Source organism: Rutidosis leptorrhynchoides, chromosome 4 (assembly GCF_046630445.1).
Source record: "Rutidosis leptorrhynchoides isolate AG116_Rl617_1_P2 chromosome 4, CSIRO_AGI_Rlap_v1, whole genome shotgun sequence".
Taxonomy (NCBI): Eukaryota; Viridiplantae; Streptophyta; class Magnoliopsida; order Asterales; family Asteraceae; genus Rutidosis; species Rutidosis leptorrhynchoides.
In genome coordinates this window covers 557,271,489-557,291,191 of record NC_092336.1, presented here as the reverse complement: position 1 = coordinate 557,291,191, position 19,703 = coordinate 557,271,489, and the positions used below count along the sequence as shown (strand labels likewise).

Sequence of the window (19,703 nt, the reverse complement as noted above, 5' to 3'; positions counted from 1 at the left end):
AAGTGCAATTAAATATAAAATAAAGGAAATTAAATATGAAATAAAAGAATTATGCTTATTTAAACTTTCGTAATCATGATGTTTGAAGTGTTGATTTTAGTTTATTCCCATGGGTTAATTGTTCTTTGTCCTGGATTATTTAATATGTCCATACAGATTTGTCCATAATAGTCCATCAGTCATAAATATAAAGAGTGAAAGCCTTCGTCAAATTATTCTTATTCCCGAAGTCAAATATTCCAACTAATTGGGGATTCGAATTGTAACAAGGTTTTAATAATTTGTTTAATGAATACACCAGGTTATCGACTGCGTGTAAACCAAGGTTTTACTACTTTGTTAACAATTACACCAATTACCCTTGAATGTAATTCACCCCTGTTTCAACAAGTCTATTAACTATTAATCCAGTTCCGTGTCCGGTAAAATGAATAATTATTGGTATTTATAGATATCCCGCCCACCGTACCTAGTCAAGCGTATGTGGATATATATAAATACGTCAAATTATAAGTTTGTATATTAAATTAACAAGGTATTGTTTAGTTAATATAAAACCCATTAATAGCCCATAGTCTAATTTCCACAAGTGTCGTTCTTTTATCCAAACCCCAATTATGGTACAAAGCCCAATTACCCAATTTTAATATTTTTAGCCCAACATCATGATTACTTCGGTATTAAATAAGCATAATAATAACTTAGCTACAAGACATTAAATTAAAAAGGTTGAACATAACTTACAATGATTAAAAATAGCGTAGCGTTACACGGACATAATTTCGACTTACACCCTTACAACATTCGCTAACATACCCTTATTATTAGGATTTAAAATTAAAATTAAAATTAAAATTATATATATATATATTTACGTATTATGAGAGAAGAATAAAAAGGATGATTTTTACGATCAAAATGCGTTAGCTTTTATAGGCATTTTTGTCCAGGTAAGCTCCGCAACTCGCGGCCTTTTTGTTCTTCAAACTCCGCAACTCGCGGAGTTTGCATTTACAGCTCACTCCATTTTGGATCTTTACTTGCCGACGTTTTATTATATAAATATAATATATATATAATTTATATAATTAATTATATATTATATTATATTATATTTATATACATAATTAATTTGTAACTTTCGCTCCGTTGCGTCGTGCGTTGAGAGTTGACTCATGTCCCGGTTCCGTATTTTTGAACGTCCTTGCGTACAATTTAATATCTTGTACTTTGCGTTTTGAATTTTGTACTTTTGTAATTTTTAGACGTTTCTCATTGTAACATCCCAGGTAACACGTTCCCCGTAGCATGATATTGTCCGCTTTGTCCGTAGGCGCACGGATTTTTCTTGGCAACCACACACGACGAGCACTTTCCCAGGAGGTCACCCATCCTAGTAGTGCTCTCGCCTGAGCACGCTTAACTGCAGAGTTCTCATGAGATCTGCTGCGCTTGTGGTCCCAAAACGCGTCATGCTAGGAAAGGTCTCCACACCCTTATAAGGCATGCTTCGTTCCCCTCTCCAACCGATGTGGGACGGATGTAACACGGATGTTACAATCCTCCCCCCTAATGGGACACAGCGTCCTCGCTGTGCACGTTTGGTCCGGGGCCTGGCTCTGATACCATCTGTAACATCCCAGGTAACACGTTCCCCGTAGCATGATATTGTCCGCTTTGTCCGTAGGCGCACGGATTTTTCTTGGCAACCACACACGACGAGCACTTTCCCAGGAGGTCACCCATCCTGGTAGTGCTCTCGCCTGAGCACGCTTAACTGCAGAGTTCTCATGAGATCTGCTGCGCTTGTGGTCCCAAAACGCGTCATGCTAGGAAAGGTCTCCACACCCTTATAAGGCATGCTTCGTTCCCCTCTCCAACCGATGTGGGACGGATGTAACACGGATGTTACACTCATCAATAATTGGAACCTCTTTGATTGTATTTTGTACTTTTGAGCTTTTTGGTCGTTTGCGTCTTCAATTCGTCGAATCTGTCTTTTGTCTTCACCTTTTATTATTTAAACGAATATCACTTGTAAATAGGACAATTGCAACTAAAAGCTTGTCTTTCTTGAGGAATAATGCTATGAAATATATGTTCGTTTTTAGCATTATCAAATATTCCCACACTTGAGCGTTGCTTGTCCTCAAGCAATATAGTCTTGAAATACTAGAATCACTTCTTTATTCTTCACGCTTTGTACATCAGTGATTTCTTTACGGCGGTATAAACAATGGTAGTAACGATATGGTTTATAGTCCTACATGACTATAAAATTTAGATCCATTAAGGAAATTGGATCTTTATGAAATCATTTGATCTTTTGAAAATTAAATCTAGTTTTTACCCTAGATAAGTTTTCCGGAATAACCCTTCACCGATGTTTGCAAATTGTTTTTGTGGGTTTAGTGGGTTTCAGATTTGAAAATTTTAGCTCAAAACTTATGGTTTTGTGTCACCCACTTGCTAACCTTGTATTAGGAAAGCAACACGTCCAGTTTACTTGCTTCGTATATTACCTTTCGATAAACTACCATCCGGTTGTAAAGGATAGCGTTGAACAAGCAACTGTTAAGGCAATGTCCCCTGACATACTTTTAATTATGGTCTATAACGTGTCGGATGCAATTACTATCCTTTGTAGGAGCAATAGTAAAGCTCACCCTTATAATTTTCCGGTCTGGCACAAGGTCCTGTCTTCGACCATGCTATGCAACCACCGTTCTTACGGTTGACACCCGATTTAATTCAGGTGACCTAATGAATTTCAGGTGAATTCCTAGTATTTTACGTTCAATGGTAATGAACGCATTGAAAATGGATTTTCAGAAAACAAATCGGTTTGTATTTTTGATCAAAATATTTTCTCGTTCAAGCTCGAGTTTAGATATCATTGAATTCCATGAGTTTGTAATTCTCAATCTTTAAGGTCAATCTCTAGGATTGAGTAATATCAGTCTTAAAAGCTGATTTTTGATCTTTAAGGAGATTATCCTTTCTGGGGATCTGATTCATTAGTCTTATCAAGCTAATTTGCACGGTGTCTCCCCATTGTACGAGATAAATCCTTCTCATGGTTAGGATAAATCTGACCACTTGGCGACCCTGTTTTATGCTGAGGTCCGTGGATTTCCTGCTGATTTTAGAGATGACTTTTCTAGGTTTTTCGTCAACCTACAGCTGGTCTGGACGACAACTTCATGACCTAAATCAAGAAGCGCGTTTCTTTTTCGGAAGACTTTACTTCCTTTTAATGATGGAATTGATTCATCGTGTAGATCCATCTTTCTTACAGTAAATCGGGTAAAACTGTTTAGTTTAGTCTAACGCAAAAGTATTTTCAGTTATTTGTTACAGAAATATGTGACATATGTTTTAAAATAACTTGGTAATTTTTCTCACACTTGGCTTTTATTTTCCTTTTTATTGTCCTCTATTCCATTTTAAATGAATTTTAACATTTTGGTTTGTTTCTCAATTTATGTCCTTTCCGAGGTAACAATAATTTCGGTGTTAACACCTAGTTTTATCGTTAATAAATATGTATAAACATGATTTTGAGTTCATTTAATAGAAAATTTTGAAAATTTTTACTAGAATTGGGTAGTCCATATATAAGACTAGGGCTGTTCTTTATTATCAGAGAGCACTAGATTCTAATACAACTACTGCTTTACTAGTATTTTTAATGGTAACCAAGTGTATAAAGTAAAAATTTTAAAAATCCGAAAGAATTTAACCCCTTCCCACACTTAAGATCTTGCAATGCCCTCATTTGCAAGAAATCAGTAACAATTTAAATTATTGAGAGCGATTAGCGTAGAAAAATGATTAAATTTTACCAAAGTTTCCAAACATATTGTTGTTTGTGTTGAATGATAAATGGTGCACATCATTTGTTCATTCCGTCTTGTTGTTATTTCACATATATTTTGCATCTTGTCGTCAAAATTAGTTGCTTTTGCTGAACTTAATGTCAGTCTTTGAAAATGCGTTGTTTTACCCTGTTGTGTACATAAGATAAACTGCAAACATATATACATATTTTTGAAGTTTGGTATATTACCCCACATTCAAAAATTATTAAAATCTAATAAAAGTTAGAAAATTATAAAAACTATTACAATATCAACATAAGTGTTAAATGTAGTAACATTACAAAAATAAATAAAACTAAATAAACTAGGGTTGATACTGATACCAGTAGGGGTTCCATGCATAACCGTATGTGTTATAAAATGCTTCAGCTGGGTTATAAGTAGGATACGGTGGTTGGATCTCTATAGACCAGGGAGGAAATATGGGCGTTGGAGTAGGAATATAGTTTCTACCTATATGTTGGCAATGAGCTATGATTTGGTTTTGATGAACTTGCCAATCTTCAAATGCTCGATGTCTAGCATTTTCATACTCTTGTGAAGCTATAAACCTTTGCATTTCTGTCATTTCATTTCCCCCTCCCACATTACCTGGCTGTTGATTTCTCTCAACCTGTGGATGTCTTCCATTATATCTTACTGCGGCGTTATTTCGCATCTTCAAAACCTTAGCACCATGATATACATTTAAACCAATTGTATAGTGGGGTTCTGGTTCTTCGATTAATAATCCCCCCGACTTATATCCACATCGAGATACTCAGCAATTAATGTAATAAATATACCACCTCCTATTATACTGTGCGGTCTCATCCCCCTAACCATAGCTGATAAATAATAACCCACACAATATGGTATACTTACAGCGCTTTGTGGGTCTCGAATACACATGTGGTAAAATAAATCTTGCTCATTTACCTTTTCCTTATTTTTACCTCGCTGTGTAATCGAGTTCGCTAGAAACCTATGGATTACTCTTAATTCAGCTCTATCAATATCAAGATAAGAGTAATTTCCCCCTTTAAATCGGTGATGGCTAGTCATTTGACTCCATACACCATGCGTATCAAAATTTTCATCAATCTTCCTACCATTTAATATCAACCCTCGACAATCGGCAGATGCTAGCTCCTCAGGCGTATATATACGTAAGGCCTGAGCCATGTATAGTAGAGACATGTGGCGCATCGAACCTCCTAACAAAAATCTAATAAAAGTTCGATCGGTTAAACTAGTTACCTGATCATTTATTTCTATACTACACAATAATTCTTCACACCATACTTTATATACAGGTCTACGCATGTTGAATAATCGTACCCAATCGTTAAAAGTAGAATTACCATACCTCTGTGTAAGTAATTCTCTAATTGGCTCGGCCAATTCTACAGCTTCTAACGGTTCCCATTCTATTACCCTAGGTACTTCAACAGCTTTAGAATGAAGAGTATGCAAGCCCCTTTGGTATTTTGGATAATCTATCCAACGTCTGTCTAATCTCAAGTTCGGGTGCAAATTTTCCACGTGCATATCTGAAAATGTCATAACTGGATGAGGTATATCTTGTTTGTAATAGTTATCAACATCCTATTGTTCCGCATTCTCAGGAGGAGCAATGCGAGCTTGGGATGAAGATTCACCCCTTTCAGTCTGTAAAACACATCAAACAAATTTTTGTGCATCCAAATATGCATTAGTGTCAGCAAAATCATCAATCAAAATAATTACAATGACATGTTCAATTTATATCAAACTTATGCTTATTTTCATATTTTTATCAAATCTACACTTTTTCAAATAAGCATATACGAAATTGTTCGCTAAGTTCATAAGCATTCAACTCAAATAACATGTCAAAATAATCATTATTAGTAATTAAACAAGTTTCAAATGGCATTATCTCTCAAAAATCAAGTTCATGAATTTTAGACTTGAAAAAGTCCACTTTAATTCTCAAAAATCATGTTTAGGCTCAAAGTTTAGATCATTTAACTACCTAAACATGTTACACTACTTAATTTAGCAATAATTCATGACAAAAATCGGCCATAACCTGTTTATATCAAAAAGCCCCAAATTGCTCAAGAACACAAACCCTAGATTACTCAAAATTTGAAGTTTAAGGCTTCTAATCATGTTAAATAGCATCAATCTAGGTTATACAAGCACAATACATAAGCAATTTAAGTATAATTATACTAAAAAGCATCAAAATCGAATTGGGTATAAATTTGCTCAAGAACACTAATTTTCGGATTAAATGGTGTTTAGGTGTAGAAAATTACCGTTTTTCTTGAGTAATTCCTTGATAGCATCCTTCTCAACATGATTTTGTGAAAGATTTGATGAAAAATGGCCAAAAATTGCGGATTTGTGTGTGTTTTTTCGGGTGTTTTTCGCAGTAAATTGAGTTTGGTTATGTTGGGGACTGGTCTGTTCCAGCGTTTTATTTTTTTTCTGGAATTTTGGTCCTCCGCGAGTCGCGGTGAATTTCCTCTTCAAACTCCTCGAGTCGCGGAGTTTGTATTTTTTTTTTATAATAACTTAACTTATAAAATAATTAATTAATTAATTTTAAAATTTTGTTTCCCTTGTTATTTAGGACGAGGTCGTTTCGGAATAATGTCCTAGTCCGTCCCTCGACAAAATTTTAAAATTTGTCAATTTAAAGCGCAGTTTTAAAAGCAAAGATTTTTGGGTTTTTTTTTATAATGTTTTTGGCATACTTTAATTCAATAAGATTAAAAATAATGATAATAAAAGTTCTCGTCCCTCCCTCGGGTAAAGCAATTTCGGTTCAAAGACCTAGTCTTCAACTCACGACGAATTTTAAAAATCATATTTTTAACTTAGCGAAATAAAGTAAATATTTGTTTTTAAATTTACACCAAACTTAAATTTAAAATGTATAAAATAAAAAAAAAATTTCACACCAAACTTATTAAAAATTCATATTATAAATTCACATCAAACTTAAATTATATTTTTGTTTTTATACATACAAACTTATATTAAAAATATTAATTTTGCAAATATTTACAATTTTAAAAGTTTACAATATTTATTTAATATTAATTTATTAATTTTTTAAAAACATGGTAAAAATAAAATTAAAAATCTTTTTGGCTTTTATCCCACTTTAATCAATCAAATATTATCAAAAATATGCGCCTCTCTTTTCGGTAAAGTAATTTCGGTTCCATGACCTAATTTAACTCATGACAAATTTTTGAAATATTTTGAGTTGATTGATTAAAGATATTTATATCTTAAGAATAAACGTTAAATTTCGCAGTGATGTAATAAATTTTTGTATGATATCAATAATTTCGGTCGCAAGACCTAATTTCATCGAATACCAATTTAATACTTTATAGCGAACAAATTAGCGTTTATTATCAAAAGGTTAAAAATAAAAATAAAAATAAAAACTGTACAGACTTACCTGTGAAATAGATTTCTTAATGATATGCTCTAGCCCATTCATAAGATAGTCGGACTAATTGGTTTTCCATGGCTACATAGGCGTAACCTCGAGCATTTAATGTTTTTTCTTCTAAACATATGAACGGTCCATCTCTGCATAAAGTAACAAATTCGGTATTTGAATAGGTTTGATTATTTGAACATTTACCTTCGTGTGACCATTTTCCGCATTTGTGACATTTTTCAAGGTGTCGTGCTCTCCTTTTCGCTGCGAATTTTAATTTTCCTTTACCAAATTGTAACTTATTATCTTCGCATCTGGATTCTTTTCTTACTCCGTCCAATTTACCTCTGATTAATGATACTATTTCACTCGGAAGTGTGTCATTATTACGTTTAGGGATCAAAGCGCGTAGCATTAGACCATGGTTTAGTTCACAGGAAGTCTTCATTTCGAAAAACCTAAAAAAAATTAAAATTCAGAATGGGGGGAGAAGACTAGTTCTTTAGGGTCTACTAGGGAAAGACCATTCGGGTTCCATTTTCGAGAACTACACGAAAACAGAAAATCTAACTCTAACAGAAATACATAAACCTCCCTACACTTAGTTGATATTGTGATTAACATTATTTTCAATTGAATCATCAACAACTTGTATATCTTTGACTTTTACTTCAATCCATTTGTTGATTTCCTCCGTAACTTTCACAAATTCAACTAACATCGCCTTTTCTTTTGGCGATAAATTGGATACTAATCGGTTACATAACTTAAAGTTTCCTTTAATCTTAGCATCGTGAATCCGTTTATAAAGTTTCTTCGTTGAACTGTTAAAAATGGGTTCATCTAATTTCGTATCATCAACGGCATTCTTTGTGATTGGATCATCATTAAGTGTTTCTTCATCTTCCCCACACTTATGCGTTTTTATTGGTCTAACAGTTTTGGTTGGTGGAGATCTAAACTTTCGGTTTACAAAGGTGATCGATGTATCACCATCCCTAAGTGTCATTCTACCTTCTCTTACATCAATGAATGCCTCGGTGGTTGCTAAAAATGGGCCACCTAGAATTAGAGGAATATCAGGGTTTTCCTCCATATTAATCACTATGATGTTTGCAACAAAGGTCAAACTTCCCACGTTAACAAGTAAATTATTTGCTATTCCAACCGGGTGTTTAATGGTTTGGTCAAATGATTGAACACCTATTTTGGTTGGTTTTAATTTACCCATGCCTAATTTTTTGTATAAGGAAAGAGGCATAATATTTGCACTTGCTCCTAAATTTGCGAGTCCATTATATACAGCACCATCATTAAGCAAGCAAGAAATGATAAATTCACCCGGGTCTCCTGCTTTAGTAAGTCGAGTTGGTTTGTAAACCTTTTTCGGGTGTTCTTTTCTTGGTTCTTTCACTTCTATTTGAACTTCTTGTTCGCATTTTTCTTCGTTTCTTGGAATGAGAGGTTTGTATAAGAATTCTTCTTCATCACTCAAATTTGACTCCTCCCTATATTCCAATTTTGAGTTTTCATATGTTGTTGATAACATATTTATGTTTTCATTTTGAAGGTTTTCTTGGGTGGTGAAATTATGATTAACTTCATTGTCAACTTCCATCGGACCATGTATGTAATGTTTAACTCTGTGACCATTAACTTTAAATTCAATCCCATTTGAATTTATTAATTCTACTGTTCCGTATGGGAAAACTCTTTTGACTATGAATGGTCCAGACCATCTTGATTTCAATTTTCTAGGAAATAGCTTGAATCGTGAATTGAAAAGAAGAACTCTGTCGCCTTCTTTAAATTCTTTTGAACTTCTGATTCTTTTATCATGCCATTTCTTCATTCTTTCTTTATAGATTAACGAATTTTCGTATGCTTCATGTCTTAATTCTTCTAATTCATTTAATTGACTTAACCGTAAACGTCCAGCTTCATGTAAATCAAGATTACATGTCTTCAAAGCCCAAAATGCTTTGTGTTCAATTTCTACTGGAAGATGACATGCTTTTCTGTAAACGAGTCTAAAAGGTGTGGTTCCAATTGGAGTTTCGTAGGCTGTTCTAAAAGCCTAGAGTGCATCCTCCAATTTAATGGACCATTCCTTCGAATTTGATCCTACGGTTTTCTTTAGAATACGTTTTAAAGCTCGGTTGGTATTTTCAACTTGTCCACTTGTTTGTGGATGATATGCGGTGGAGATTTTATGAGTTACTCCATATCTTTTAAGAACTTTCTCAAGTTGATTATTACAGAAATGAGTTCCCCGATCACTTATTAAAGCTTTCGGTGTTCCAAACCTTGCAAAAAGACGTTTTAAAAAGTTGACTACAACTCGTGCATCGTTAGTTGGGAGAGCTTGTGCTTCCGCCCATTTAGATACATAATCAATGGCTACGAGAATGTATAGATTATTATGAGATTTTGGAAATGGACCCATAAAGTCAATACCCCAAATGTCAAATACTTCACATACTTGAATGACATTTTGTGGCATTTCATCACGTTGACTTATTTTTCCGGCCCTTTGACATGCATCACAGGATTTGCAAAGAAGGTGTGCGTCTTTGTAAATTGTAGGCCAATAGAATCCAGCATCATAAACTTTTCTTGCTGTAAGTTGAGGCCCATAATGCCCTCCTGTTGGTCCTGTGTGACAATGGTTTAAGATTTTACTAGCTTCATCTCCGAATACACATCGGCGTATTATTCCATCGGGACAACTTTTAAACAAATGTGGATCTTCCCAGAAATAGTGTTTTATATCACTAAAGAATTTCTTTCATTTTTGGTACGACAATCCTTTTTCAAGGAATCCACATACTAAGTAGTTTTCATAGTCTGCAAACCATGGAATTTTATTATAATCTATCTTCAATAGATATTCATCAGGAAAGTTGTCTTGTATGGCCGATTCATTTAGAACTTCTAATTCGGGATTTTCAAGACGAGAAAGATGATCAGCGGCGAGATTTTCTGCTCCTCTTTTATCTCGAATTTCAATATCAAACTCTTGTAATAGTAAGATCCAACGGATTAATCGTGGTTTAGCATCTTGTTTCGAAAATAGGTATCTAAGAGCAGAATGGTCGGTATAGACCACCGTTTTTGCTAGAACGAGATATGAACGAAATTTGTCAAAAGCAAAGACAATAGCAAGGAGTTCTTTTTCAGTAGTTGTGTAATTTATTTGTGCTCCTTGTAACGTCTTACTAGCATAATATATAGGTTGAAATCGTTTTTCAATCCTTTGTCCTAAAACGGCTCCCATTGCAAAATCACTTGCATTGCACATTAGTTCAAACGGTAGATTCCAATTTGGTGTTATCATGATCGGCGCATTAGTGAGTTTCTCTTTAATAATATTAAAAGATTTGATGCATACATCTGAAAAGATGAATGGAGCATCCTTTTCTAGGAGTTTATTCATAGGAGTGGCAATTTTAGAGAAATCTTTTGTGAAACGTCGGTAAAAACCGGCATGCGCTAGAAAACTCCTAACTCCTCTAACATTGGTGGGATGTGGAAGTTTAGCAATTACATCTACTTTAGCTCTATCCACTTCAATTCCTTCCTTTGAAATTTTATGTCCAAGAACGATGCCTTCTTTAACCATGAAATGGCATTTCTCCCAATTAAGTACTAGATTTGATTGTTCGCATCTAATAAGCATTCGTTCAAGATTAACTAGACATGTTTCAAATGTATCACCGAAGACTAAAAAGTCATCCATGAAAACTTTCATGCATTCTTCTATCATGTGGTGAAAAATCGCCATCATGCACCTTTGAAAGGTTGCAGGGGCGTTGCAAAGTCCAAATGGAATGCGTTTGTAAGCAAAAGTACCATAAGGGAACGTGAACGTGGTTTTCTCTTGATCTTCGGGTGCTATTGGAATTTGAAAAAATCCGGAAAATCCATCAAGAAAACAATAGTAACTATTTCCGGCTAATCTTTCCAACATTTGATCAATGAAAGGTAAGGGAAAGTGATCTTTTCTGGTGGTGTCATTTAATTTTCTATAATCAATACATACACGGCATCCTGTTACAGTCCTAGTAGGAATAAGCTCATTTTTCTCATTTGTGATGACAGTCATGCCACCCTTCTTAGGCACGCATTGAACTGGGCTTACCCATGGACTATCAAAAATTGGATAAATTAAACCTGCATCTAGCAGTTTAATAATTTATTTTTTAACTACATCTTGCATATTAGGATTTAGTCTTCGTTGGCGTTGCACATACGTTTTATGACCTTCTTCCATAAGGATTTTATGTGTGCAATACGAAGGACTTATTCCTTTAATATCATGAATTTTCCATGCAATGGCTGGTTTATGAGCTTTTAACACAGAAATGAGTTGTGATTTCTCATTTTCAGTAAGAGAAGACGATATTATTACAGGTAATTCAGATTCACCATGTAAATAAGCGTATTCCAAATGGTTTGGAAGTGGCTTTAACTCTAATTTCGGAGGTTCTTCTATCGATGATTTATATCGATATCTGTCTTCTTCTTTTAGCATTTGAATTTCTTCTATTGTTGGTTCATATCCATTAGCTGTTAGTTAGCTAATATTTCAGTTTCATTAATTGGTTCAGTTACTTCTCCTAAAGAACATTCTCCTGTTCCTTGTAATTCTGGAAATTCTTCTAACAATTCTGCATGTGAATCTATAGTTTGAATATAATAGCATGTATCATCTGCAGATTGTGGTTGTTGCATTGCTTTATCAACTGAAAAGGTAACACTCTCGTCCTCTATACTTAGGGTCAGTTTCTTACCAAACACGTCTATCATTGCTTTAGCCGTATTTAAGAATGGTCTTCCTAATATTAGAGGAACTTGAGAATCTTCTTCCATGTCCAGAACAACAAAATCTACTGGAAATACTAAAGTACCAACTTTAACTAGCATGTTCTCCATTATCCCTCTAGGATATTTTATTGATCTATCGGCTAGTTGTATGCTTATTCTTGTTGGTTTCAATTCTCCAAGGTCTAGTTTAGCGTATAGTGAATACGGCATTAAATTTATACTAGCACCTAAGTCTGCCAATGCTTCTATTGAACTAAGACTACACAGAAAACATGAAATTGTGAAACTTCCTGGATCAGATAATTTTTCTGGTATCTTATTCAATAGCACTGCAGAACAATTAGCATTCATAGTAACGGCCGAGAGTTCTTCCATTTTCTTTCTATTCGAGATTAGATCTTTCAGAAATTTAGCATATCTAGGCATTCCTGAAATTACATCAATGAAAGGAAGATTTACATTTATCTGTTTAAACATATCCAAGAATTTGGATTGCTCGGCTTCAAGTTTCTCTTTTTTCATTTTACTCGGGTAAGGAAGTGGTGGTTGGTATGATTTAACATAAGGTTTAGCCTTAACTGTGTTATCTTCATTAACCTTTTCAACTACCGGTTCTGTTTCCTTATCTTGCTCAGGTTGTGGTTCTTGTGGAGTAGGAATAGCTTCATCAGAAATTTCAGGTATTTTAGGTGGTTTAAGTGTTGTACTACTTCTTGTGGTAATGGCTTTAGCTGTTTCATTCCGGAGGTTTGCATTTGTATCACTAGGTAGACTTCCCGGTTTTCTTTCACCTATTAACCTTGCTAGGTTACTTACTTCTTGTTCCAAATTTTGAATAGAAGCTTGTTGATTTCTAAATGCTTGAGCATTTTGTTCATTGGTTTGTTTCTGAGATGTGAAAAACTGTGTTTGAGTTTCAACTAGCTTCGTCATCATATCTTCTAAATTTGGCTTTTTATCATCGGTTTGTGGTTTGTTTTGAAAATTAGGTCTTTGCTTATTGTAGGTATTGTTGGATACTTGTTGATTACTAGGACCTTGTTGGTTGTTGTATGGAATATTTCGGTTATAATTCTGGTTTTGATTGTAAATCGGTCTTGGCGGTTGATAATTATTCTGATAATTATTTCCAGGCCTTTGGTTTATGTATGAAATATTCTCTCTTTGTTCAATTGTTAGTTCAATACTGAGACAATCTTTTGTCAAATGTGGTCCTCCACACTGCTCACAACTAATTCGTATTGAGTGAATATCCTTAGTCATCTTTTCCATTCGTCTCTCGACAGCATCTATCTTTGCTGAAATGGAATCTAAGTCATGGCTAGAATCGGCTCTAGCTGCTTTAGATGATCTAACGATATCTTTTTCTTGGTACCACTCATGTGAGTGGGAAGCAGTGTTATCAATAATTTTGTAAGCATCAGTTTCGGTTTTCTTCATAATAGAACCACCAGCTGCTATGTCGATGTCTTTCCTTGTAGTGATGTCGCATCCTTGGTAGAATATTTGTACTATTTGACAGGTGTCTAAACCATGTTGCGGACATCCTCTTAATAACTTTCCAAATCTAGTCCACGTCTCATATAGAGTTTCATTCGGCTTCTGTGTGAACGTAACAATTTCTCCTTGAAGTCTTACGGCTTTAGATGCCGGAAAGATTTGTTTAAGAAATTTTTCAACTAAAACGTCCCATGTATCAATCGCCCCTTCAGGTAACGATTCCAACCAATCTTTGGCTTCCCCCTTTAAAGTCCAGGGAAATAACATGAGATATATCTGTTCATCCTCAACTTCTCGGATTTTAAATAGTGTGCAGATCCTATTAAAGGTACGAAGATGTTCATTTGGATCTTCCTTCGGCGCACCACTAAATTGGCATTGATTAGTCACCATATGTAGAATTTGTCATTTGATTTCATAATCTGGCGCATTAATGTCTGGATGAGTAATTGCGTGACCTTGGCCAGTGCGTTTAGCTCGCATTCAGTCTTCCATACTTAAAGGTTCTAGATTCTCCATAATTGAATTTGTTGAATCTGAATCACTAGAGGATTCTGATTTAATGGTTCGTTCCTCAACAATCTCTGTTTGAATGATTGGTGGTTCCGGAGGAAAAATTAATGGTTCAGGATCTATGAATTGTCCCTGAATATTCTCCGGATTCTCAATTGTGAGGTCGGGTTCAAAAAATGGATTATCGGAAATTTGAATTGGAGTACTTGGTCGACTGGATGACGATTCTAAAGAAAAATCAACGACGGTAATATTAGCTAGATGTCTTGATCGAGTTACAGGTGGTGAACGTACAAAAGGTGGTGAACGTTTTGCTCGGTGCATTCACTGAATATCCTATTAGTTTTTAAAAGGAAAGAAAAATTATATAAGTTATCCAATTAATAGACTTTTCTAATTTTGCCCACGTTTCGAATAGCCAAAAGATGCAGCAGAGGGGCAGGATTCGTTTGGTCTCAATATAATTGAGTACTGTTTGGCTCCAATAACCCGATCCACGTACAAATTCAACTATTACTATGAACCAGAAAATTTTGATGTCTATCAATTTAACCACTTAAAATAAATTTTCGTAATTTTAAGAAATTAAGATAAGAAGTAGAATAAAAATCTATGTCCTAAAACTAGAATGGCGAGAAATAAGAAAGAAAAAGAACGCGTCGAAAAAGGTCGAAAAAGAAAAGGGTTGAAAAATAAAAGGCGTCGAAAAATAAGAAAGAAAAAGAGTGACAAACCCAACCTTATTACTATCACTAACTTAAAATTAAAATTGCAAATTGAGATTACTAATTGGAGTGATAATTGATACATAGGTAAAAGGCGGCGAAAAATAATTATAAGAAAGTAGTGCGTTAAAACTTAAAAAGAAATTAAAAACTAAAAATTAAAAGTTGCGTCTAAAAATATTAAAGCTTACAAGAAAAACTATATCCCAAATGGCAATATCTTAAAAAGGTTCTAAAACTTAAAAAGGCGTCGCAAAATTCTAAAGCACCTAAATCTTAGTCTAAAGAAAAAGCACTTAAGGGATTTTACGACAAAGCCTAAAAATCTAAAAAAAATAAAAATAAGCTACGGCAAAAACTATATTTAAAACTAAATACGAGCGAAAAATACAAAAGTTACGCTAAAAACGAATAAAAAGGGACAAAATATAAAAATATACTAAAAGTTGTAAAAAGTACAATTTTTTTAAAAATATTATTTTTCTATTATTTATTTTATAAAGCTATTAATTTTGAAATTTGATTAAACTAATTAAAACTAAATAAAACAAAATAATAAAATTAAAACTAAATATTATAATAATAATACCCTAATTTGGGTTTAAAATTAATAATAATAATAATTATCCCGTAATTAATGCGAAATTAGGGCTGACTGTGGCCTGTCTGGGCGGCTCCGCGAGTCGCGGTGAACCTAGTTCAAAACCCCCGCAAGTCGCGGAGTTTGCAGGTTCAAAAGAGACAGGTCAAGTTTTCGACAGGTCAGTTTTATTTATTTATTTGTTTTTTATATTTTTCTGTTTTAATAATTAAATAAAATATTTATATAAATTAAATAAAAACTTATGTTTTTAAAAACTAAAATAAAAATAGAAATACTTTATAATTTTATAAATAGAAATAAAAAAAATAAATAAATTTATATATATAATTTTTTTTTCGGTTTAATTTTTTTTTAAATAAAAACAAAATATTTAAATAAGACTTATATTTTTATAAAATAAAAAATAAAGAAACTTTATAAAACTTAATTATTTAACAAACTCTTAAAAATATTTATATTTTTGTTTTTCTTTTTATATTTTCGAATATTTAAAACGTATTTTTACAAAAACGTATTTTTATAAAAGTAAACTAAAAATAAAAATCTTTTTTTTTATATATAGCGTTGCGCTTCCGGCTTTTAAGCAAGAAATCGATTTCCCCGGCAGCGGCGCCAAAAATACTTGATGTTTAAAGCTAAGGAGTATAAAATATTATTAAATTTTACAAGGAAATACTATTAAATTAAGTACAATTTTACACAAGATATTTATTTATTTATAGAATGGATATACTTAAACCTTGCTACAACACTTATAGGCAGTATACCTAATCGTACAGTAGTGTAGTTTTTAGTAAGTCCGGTTCGTTCCACAGGGAAAAATCTTTTAAACAAAGCTTAACGCTATATTAGTTTTAATTTATAAAAATACAAATATATATAAGTAATATTTTTATTATAAAAGGGAGTTTTTTTTACCATTTATTGACCGGTTTGTCGATTTTAAAACTTTAGTCGCAGTTAAAACCTAATGTAAAATATTAAATAAAAAAAAGACTTAATTTAAAGCGTAAAGTAAATAACGATAATGAAATTGCGATAAATAAAAGTGCGATAAAATAAAATTACGATAAAAGTACGATAATTAAAAGTGCAATTAAATAACAATAAATAAAAAGTATGATAATTAGAAGTGCAATTAAATATAAAATAAAGGAAATTAAATATGAAATAAAAGAATTATGCTTATTTAAATTTCCGTAATCATGATGTTTGACGTGTTGATTTTAGTTTATTCCCATGGGTTAATTGTTCTTTGTCCTGGATTATTTAATATGTCCATACGGATTTGTCCATAATAGTCCATCAGTCATAAATATAAAGAGCGAAAGCCTTCGTCAAATTATTCTTATTCCCGAAGTCAAATATTCCAACTAATTGGGGATTCGAATTGTAACAAGGTTTTAATACTTTGTTTAATGAATACACCAGGTTATCGACTGCGTGTAAACCAAGGTTTTACTACTTTGTTAACAATTACACCAATTACCCTTGAATGTAATTCACCCCTATTTCAACAAGTCTATTAACTATTAATCCAGTTCCGTGTCCGATAAAATGAATAATTATTGGTATTTATAGATATCCCGCCCACCGTACCCAGTCAAGCGTATGTGATTATATATAAATACGTCAAATTATAAGTTTGTATATTAAATTAACAAGGTATTGTTTAGTTAATATAAAACCCATTAATAGCCCATAGTCTAATTTCCACAAGTGTCGTTCTTTTATCCAAACCCCAATTATGGTACAAAGCCCAATTACCCAATTTTAATATTTTTAGCCCAACATCATGATTACTTCGGTATTTAATAAGCATAATAATAACTTAGCTACGAGACATTAAATTAAAAAGGTTGAACATAACTTACAATGATTAAAAATAGCGTAGCGTTACACGGACAGAATTTCGACTTACACCCTTACAACATTCGCTAACATACCCTTATTATTAGGATTTAAAATTAAAATTAAAATTATATATATATATATATATATATATATATATATATATATATATATATATATATTTACGTATTATGAGAGAAGAATAAAAAGGATGATTTTTACGATCAAAATGCGTTAGCTTTTATAGGCATTTTTGTCCAGGTAAGCTCCGCAACTCGCGGCCTTTTTGTTCTTCAAACTCCGCAACTCGCGGAGTTTGCATTTACAGCTCACTCCATTTTGGATCTTTACTTGCCGACGTTTTATTATATAAATATAATATAAATATAATTTATATAATTAATTATATATTATATTATATTTATATACATAATTAATTTGTAACTTTCGCTCCGTTGCGTCGTGCGTTGAGAGTTGACTCATGTCCCGGTTCCGAATTTTCGAACGTCCTTGCGTACAATTTAATATCTTGTACTTTGCATTTTGAATTTTGTACTTTTGTAATTTTTAGACGTTTATCATCAATAATTGGAACCTCTTTGATTGTATTTTGTACTTTTGAGCTTTTTGGTCGTTTACGTCTTCAATTCGTCGAATCTGTCTTTTGTCTTCACCTTTTATTATTTAAACGAATATCACTTGTAAATAGGACAATTGCAACTAAAAGCTTGTTTTTCTTGAGGAATAATGCTATGAAATATATGTTCGTTTTTAGCATTATCAGTTACACAATACAAAAAATGAAAAGTGGAAAATGCATTGAATTGAAACAACTGAAACAAAGAAGTTCAATGCGCGACGCGCTTACATTTGTGGTGATCAGTCACAAAATTAGGTAAAATCAAAAAAGTTTCTTAACAATGAAAATTTTCAAAATACTTGAACGTAGAACTTCTTTAAGTTGGTTGCGTGCCAAGTACGCGGCACAAATTTGCCATCATGCGTCTTCAAATTGTACGCTCCGTTCCCCAAAGCTTCTGCAATCACATATGGGCCTTCCCAGTTGGGTCCCAATTTTCCGGTATCTTCGACCTGACTAGCATTGTTGTTACGCCACACGAAATCACCGGGATGGAAAGTACGTTCCCTTAGACGTTGATTATAGTACTTGGAAATTTTCTGTTTGTTTGACGCTTCCCTGATAGCAGCGATATCGAGCCTTTCCTCCAATAAATCCAAATTTTCCTTGAAGTTGATAACGTTGGACTCATCATTGAACTCCATCACGCGTTGGGTAGGAACGGCAATTTCAGTCGGTACTTCGGAGCCATAAACAAGGCTGAACGGCGTTTCTCTGTTGCTTCCTTTGGGTGTGGTTCGAAACGCCCATAAGACTTGCGGAAGCTCATCCGCCCAACCTTCCCCGTATCCCGGCAACAATGTCCCCGTTGGTAACTTCAACTTGCCCATTTGCCTGCGGGTGAGCGACGGAACTAAAGGTCTATTTAACATTCAATCCGTCACACCATGACCGAAACGGATCGTGAGCGAACTGTTTGCCGTTGTCACTTACAATTTCATGTGGTATCCCGAAATGGCACACAATTTCCTCACAAACAAAGTTCACAATCTGTTTACCCGTTATGCTTTTCAAAGGTTTGGCTTCAACCCACTTAGTGAAGAAGTCAATTGCAACAACCAAGTGCTTTCCGTCTGGGAAGGGTCCTACCAAATCAATTGCCCATTTGTAAAAAGGCCAGGCAGATGTGACGGGGATTAGCTCATGCGCTGGCATGTGAATTTGTGGTGCGTGACGTTGGCATGAAACACAAGCTTTGATGATTTCTTTCGTCTCACGGTACATTGACGGCCAAAAATATCCTAACCGCATTATCTTTCCCACAACGGTCCTAAACCCCGTATACATGCCACAAGTCCCGTCATGCACCTCCCTTACGATTGTTTCTGCTTCATTTGGACCGACGCATCTTAAAAGCGGTGCCGTAAAGGATTTCTTGAACAAAACTCCCTCCCTTAACATGTACAAAGGTGCTTTTATTCAAACCTTTCGTGCCGCTGCCCCGTCGGTTGGCAACGTCCCGTTCTTAAGATATGCAATAATGGGACTCATCCATGTCTCGACCTCCTCCACATGGTCCACTTCCTGTAATATGTTATATTTCAAGGTAATCAAGAAATGCAAGTGTACGTTGTGTTTTGAAATGATTATGCGTATAGCATATTTATTATCGAAGCGCGTCGATACATGTACCACGTCAGTGGATTTTTGACTTAGGACCTCCACCCAGACGTCCTTTGCGAAGTGACTAAACACGCTTGTGGCAAGTTTACTGAGTGAATCGGCTTTTTTG

At 33.9% G+C, this 19,703-nt stretch overlaps 1 protein-coding gene across 1 annotated transcript; it reads right to left on the bottom strand.

Moving 5' to 3' along the window:
• Positions 1-18,261: 18,261 nt before the first annotated feature.
• On the bottom strand, positions 18,262-18,801 carry LOC139842703 (uncharacterized). The gene has a single exon (XM_071832817.1). It carries the CDS (start codon positions 18,799-18,801, stop codon positions 18,262-18,264), a length of 540 nt encoding a protein of 179 aa, XP_071688918.1.
• Positions 18,802-19,703: the final 902 nt, after the last annotated feature.

Excerpts from the sequence above, each read along its gene's own strand:
- LOC139842703 (XM_071832817.1), bottom strand. The coding sequence starts at position 18,801 with ATGGGCAAGTTGAAGTTACCAACGGGGACATTGTTGCCGGGATACGGG.